The 6,372-nt window shown below is 43.2% G+C and overlaps 1 protein-coding gene across 1 annotated transcript; it reads left to right on the forward strand.

Moving 5' to 3' along the window:
* Window positions 1-5,194: 5,194 nt before the first annotated feature.
* On the forward strand, window positions 5,195-5,536 carry LOC138363559 (platelet glycoprotein Ib alpha chain-like). Its single transcript, XM_069322913.1, has one exon. It carries the CDS (start codon window positions 5,195-5,197, stop codon window positions 5,534-5,536), a length of 342 nt encoding a protein of 113 aa, XP_069179014.1.
* The last annotated feature ends 836 nt before the right edge of the window (window positions 5,537-6,372 follow it).

A 6,372-nucleotide genomic window follows, 5' to 3' on the forward strand; every position in this document is an offset into this window, starting at 1 on the left:
TATACATAACAGGACAATTGGTCCCATTAACTTGACACTTGTCAAAATCATTACCTACAATGATATCAATCCCAGGAATGGGCAACTGCTCACTGACTGCTACAGTGCACGAACCTGGTGTAATAGAAGAATTCAGGTTAACCTTAATTAATGGTACATGCTGGATATGCCCTCCAAGTCCCTGCAATAACACTACCTCTCCAGTATCTTCTGTGCTAACATCAGTAAGAACACGGCGAGAAATTAAAGACTGGGAAGCACCAGTGTCCCTTAACAACTGAACTGGTTTCCAGGTTCCACTAGTACATAATACGGTTCCCGAATGTAGGTATGGATCAAAATTAGTCATCCACTTGGGCATGACTGGAGCAACATTGGCATTAATGGTCTGCAAACCCCTACTCATAATCAGGCCAGTTGGTCTCAACTCAGGGTGCAAAGCATAACAGGAATTTACCACATGACCTCTTCTCCTGCAATGCGTGCAATATCTGCTAGTGGTCGGAACAGCCGAACCCACTGCAGGCTTATTCACTACATTACTTGAGGTTGACAACCCTCTCTGTTGTGTCTCAGATTTAGGCTTTACAGGAGAAGGGTTAAGGGGAGAAGGTGAAGTAGCTGGTGGAGTCTGGAAAACATGATTTTTATGAGCATAATGTATTAGTTTTAGCATTAAAATGATTAATTGGTGCTCTAAAAGGCACTTTAGTAAGTAGTTCATGCTCATCAGCTAACTTGGCTAGTTTTATAAGATCAGTGGTTTGTTTATTTTCAGCCATGAACAAAGCTAATTTCTCTGGTAGACATCCAAATACTTCCTCAGTTACTATGAGGTCTCTCAAAGTCTCAAACTCTGTAATATTAAGGGCTTTAATCCATCTGTCAAAGTGATTTAATTTTACTCGTACAAAGTCAGAAATAGTCTGGTCATGTTCTCTTTTTAATCTTCTGAATTTTATTCTATGTGCCTCTGGGATCTGCTGGTAGGCATTTAAAATACTTTGCTGAACAAATTTAAAATCGAAAGAATTCTCAGCAGGCAAAGATGCAAATACCTCTTGAACTTTACCCTTAAATTGTCCTTGTAAAATGCTAACCCATTGATCTACAGGCCAGTTAATGCTGACTGCTAATTTCTTAAAATGCAAGAAAAATATTTCTGAATCTTCTTCATTAAACTTAAGTAATTCTACATGTTTACTGTACTTGGAATAACTATTTGTACTCTCTGGATTATTACTAGTGTTACCCAAACCTGCCACAATTCTCTGCTGTTCCAACCTATTAATTTTTTCAGCCATACTCTGCTGAATTTCTAATTGTTTAGTGTGTTGCTCTGCTAGTTGTAACTGAGCCTCCAACATCTATTGCTTTTTCTCCAACTCAAGTGGTTTTTGCTGGTTCTGCAACTCCAACCTCTACTTGTCGGCTTCCAACCTAGCCATTTCTAATATAGTCTCCAACTCCAACTTTAAGATTGCCACCTTGTCACTTGACTCTTCTTCTAACTCTCCTAAACACTCTTCGTCAAGTCTCTCCTCCTCCACCAAGTGTGTGACAATAATTCTTAATACTTGAGCTTTCAACATTTTACTGGAAACTGCTAGGTTCAATTTATCAGCCAGAACCAACAAACCAGATTTCTTTAGGTCTTTAATTTTTCTAAAATTTGGCTGTTCCACCAGCGCAGCAACCTGATCCTCCATGGTTGGCTCAATTATCACAACTTAAGACTTGAAACAACACAGAAAATTATGCTTGGCCCCTGGCACAAGCAGGGGCCAAGCACTTACCTCAAATTGTGAAGCGTTGAGAAGTTTTCACAGCAGCTCAGATTGAACAGATAATTTCACAGTCTTGATTAGGTGTCACTAGATAATCACAGAGTACCTAGGAATGCAATTGCTATTAATAATTAGCACTGTCAATTGTACAAACATTACAGGGAATTAAGGTTTAAGCTCGCGGACAGAGGCCCTCATTTGTTACAACCCTTGAGACTTAGTACGGTTCTTTCCCCGCAGTGATTAATTATATTAGATCGGCCTTGCCAACATGTGTCTAGGGGATAGTGAAACACTGCATCAATTGGAAACAATGTAACTACGCTAAGGGTGACAAACATAACAATTAAAATGATATAATTAATGACCAGAAATATTCTTTAGCATGCAATAAAATAATTGAAACTCCTTATTGATCAATAAGCAATGTCACTAGCACATGCATTATTTAATGAAATAAATGCACAATCATCTAACCCGAGAATTAACCTAGTATTAGCTAAAATAACAACAAATCATGGACTTAACTTAAAACATGTCTCCTCTCGACAAAAACTACCGCACCTCTGCCCAAATCCTGGCTTGCCAGGGCGGCGTCCTACCACACATGTCAACTAACATCCACATAAACTATTGTGGAAATTCTACTAACAAAATGTAGTACTAATATTCAAATCATTATAAATCTTAAGAGTACATACTGATGTTCCATTACTCAATATAATTTACTGGCAAACAATAATAAGAATTCATCAAGGTTGAACTATACTCACTCGCTTGACATCAAGCTGTCACTGACCACATCCAAATATGGTCACCCCCCCACACGGAGAAATCAACATGAAAATACTTGCACAAAAGCCTCATACAATATAATGCAACACAGGCACACTACAGCATGCTACAATATGTAACATACAATAATCTAATATCATACAACTGGATGCTATATTAATTATTGAACAAGACAATAAAGTATATAAGCATCAGGAGTAATGTTAGAATCCTAGTGAGATTCGTAACAGTAGCCTAGGCTACTCCAGTATGAGAGTTGTTCCTGAGCTTTCCCTCAATGATTGAGGGCTAATATTGCTATGTGAGGATGTATATACAGTGGAGATAAAGATGGCAAATAATGAAGGGAAAAATTAGTGTTGATATTGAGAAACAACAGAAATATTGTGAGGAGGAAAAAACCGAGAAGCGATCTGCTTTCTTCTCTTCACCACCTCACCTGAGAGATTCATCACCTCACCTAAGCGAGCTGCTAAGCCGACAGTGAAGTGGGCGCACTTCCTTCGACCGAACCCTGGAGGGTGGGTCAGCTGTATATCCTTGGCTTAGTTAGTCCTTGCCAAAGGTACCATGCTGCACAAAGCCATGTGTACCTACCTTCCAATGTGAGGGAGACCGTTTTGGACAACCATGCATTCCATACGACCAACCTACTGCAAACCTTCTCCACCTGCACCAACATCACACCCGTCGATTTTCGCCAGGAGTGTACGGATGCTGTTCTATTCTACTCACAAGAGGATAACATCGACCACTTCGAATCACTTCCCATTCGCACTGTACTTGAAGATGCGCATATCAGCCTTACTTTCTCTTGCCAGCACCTTGCTGAGAGATTTATCTTAATAAGGAGACCCTGCAAGTGAGAAGAGACTAAGGTTGGATACAGGATAAGATACCCATTGGAGGAGCTTTGAAGTACAGTTGAAGAGAAGTCGATGAGAGGAGGCGTTGGAGTTGTAGAAAAAATGCCAGATCTTAACCCACCTGTATTGCGAGACTTGATACTGGATCAACCCCACAACTGGCTTGGCATTGAGTCAGGTCAGTGAATATAGAGAGGTCATTTTGCAGCATTTATTATGTTCAGAATTGGCCAGAATTCCTGGTAGTTTGGGCCTGCAATTTTCTAAGCTAGGTGAGTGAGTTCGTACTGTATTGTTGACGATGTTGGGAGGCGGCATCTGGTGTGGTGAAGGCTGGCTCAATGATTGGCCAGAAAGAAGTGTTGGCGGCTGAGTCGATGGACGGCAGACTAGGAGCTGGGCCCCCATTGGTTTCCAGGGTGCGCAGTGGCTCCTCTTCCGCCCGGAAGCTCCGGGAACATGGCAGCTTGACTGTTGAATGTTGTTGGAGCACTGCGAGGGGTGTTGGCCTGTGGTGAACTTGACAGTGACAGCAGTCAATGAGGAGTTCTGGTCGGGGATGATGGCAACGACGTCGGTGACTGTTTTCCCAGAAATCAGGGAGCTCACTCTGCGGACGAACATCGTCCTGGCTGCAAGGTGGTGACGAGGCGGGTTGAGGATCTGATGCGCCTCCACGAGAGCAGAACGATTGGTGGGGTTGAACAGACCTTGTAAGTCTGCGGCACTGCTGAACAATAGATGGGGTCCTCCATCGTCAATCACATCAAGTGGTGCAAAGGTGGTTATGGTGGAGATCAAGTCGAGGATCTATGACCGGGTAGGAGTCTGGTTTCCCTGAAGCATACTTTGATCCGCTAGATCATGGTACTCAAGGCTTAGTACCAAAGCATTTTCACATTACTGAGGAAGGACTTCCGTCTCTTCCCGGTATACAAATCCAGGCATGGAGTGGGGTCTGACCTTCAAGAGTATAGCACTCAGAAAGTGCCATCAAGTGGATCATCAAACGAGACCTCAAAGAACTTGCGGACACAATCGAAGCTGAGAACCCTCTTGTGATACCAACTAACATCACTGTCAGCATTAACAACTCCGGTGAACGCTTGGCCATGAAACTGACGTTTCTCCGCCATAGCTGAAGCGAACCTTGCTGCCGCACAAGGGCTCAAGTGCTTTGGAGACAAGATTCTATCATTCTTGAACAAGAAAAAATGCTACTACGATCTACAACAATGCTTCAAGTGTTAAAAGTATACACACTTTACCAAGAAATGTCCGGAACGCATCAACAAGTGCAGCGTGTGTGCAGACCACCATTTCTCCATTTGCATGGCGGAATTCCAACGTTGTCTGCTCTGCGATGGTGACCATATTGCTATTTCCCACCGTTGCCCACGTGGACAAGAGGAAATACAGAAACTGATTGAGGCGAAGAAACTTTCATCCACCAGCAACGTCGCTTCTGTCAGCACCAGCCCCAAACCTCCAGGATCTACGAACCAACCAGAAGATTTCCGGTGCTACCTGGCGGTGCCTCTCAGCCTTGGACCTCCCAGCCTCCTCATTGAGGGAGGGGCCTAACTTCCAATCAACAGCATAGTTTCGACCTACTTTAGACTATGGTCTCATACTGGCTCTGCTGTGCCTTGCTGAGAGGATTGCTTGGTCTGACAATAGTTTGTCACAACTCTAAACACACTATATGCTGTAAACGGCTTAACTACCTACAGAGTTCCTGAGACAATGTTTCCTGCGAGGCAGACGCCTTCATCATCAACGGAACCTGCCTCGACAGGTGCACAGCATGCAACAGCTGCTGCTAACCCTCCATTTGACACAGTGGAGGAAGAAGATTCGCCAGCTGACAATGTTCCTGCCACTTCCACGAAAATTACTATCGATGTTCTACGAACGGCGGAAACGCCCACTGATCCTTCTACTCCAGCTGTAGTTACACCTACCACTCCTCAACCCTCTCCACGACCTGCTACTACTCAACCATTAAGTAACACCGCCTCAGCTTTTGACTCGTCAGACGAAGATACCTCAGTTGGAACACCAGTCCCCTCCTCAGCTGTAGTTTAACTACAGGCCTGACGATTTCCTATTTGACACCATACCTACAACCTTGAACGACAGCACAACAATGTCAACTAGGAGTAAGACTACCGTGACCTCCGTGAAACCCATGAAGACGAACGAACCATGTTTGCAGAAAACGGAAGGGAGAAAGAAAGAAAAAAGAGGAGCACAATTTTTTTTTTTAATTTTGCCCCGAGGGCGAGTTTATTGGGCAGCGCCACTCATCCTGTGAGTGGACATACCACCATAGCAACATGTTCAACACTCCCCAATAGGAAGAAAACTCGCTGGGTTGTTCATTCTGTCACTTGTACCCAGACACAGCTGAGACTTGCTTAACTGTCTCAAGTGAACAGCTCCTCAAACAAGATTAACATCTGTCAACCCTTAAAATATTACGTTATCTTGCGAGTGCAAAATGGGGAAGTCTTTTAAGAACAGTATTAATATTTGACAAATAGTGTTTTTCTAACTCAAACAATGTGAGGTTTATTATTCTACACATATTTCTAATGTTTCTCAGGTGTTCACATTCTTTTGGGTAGTGGTCAAGGCGGTGTCCATCACTCTCGTCACAGATTCTGCAACTACGCTGCTCAGCTGTTGTTTCCATTCCAAATCGCCATGGATATTTGTATCCAAGAGCGATTCTCGCTATTACTGATTCTCTCCTGTGGCCACCTCCTCTTCGTCCATAATGATTGGGGTTGCCAGCTGCAACCATGTTGTACCATCATACAGATTCACTGGTTAGTGCTTCTATCCTCCTTTCCTCAGTTACTTTCTTATGATTTTGCCTGACAATACCACTAATTTCTAGCAGAGTCTTGGGTATGAAG

Source organism: Procambarus clarkii, chromosome 11 (assembly GCF_040958095.1).
Source record: "Procambarus clarkii isolate CNS0578487 chromosome 11, FALCON_Pclarkii_2.0, whole genome shotgun sequence".
In the NCBI taxonomy this organism is placed as follows: Eukaryota; Metazoa; Arthropoda; class Malacostraca; order Decapoda; family Cambaridae; genus Procambarus; species Procambarus clarkii.

Excerpts from the sequence above, each read along its gene's own strand:
- LOC138363559 (XM_069322913.1), top strand. The coding sequence starts at position 5,195 with ATGTTTCCTGCGAGGCAGACGCCTTCATCATCAACGGAACCTGCCTCG.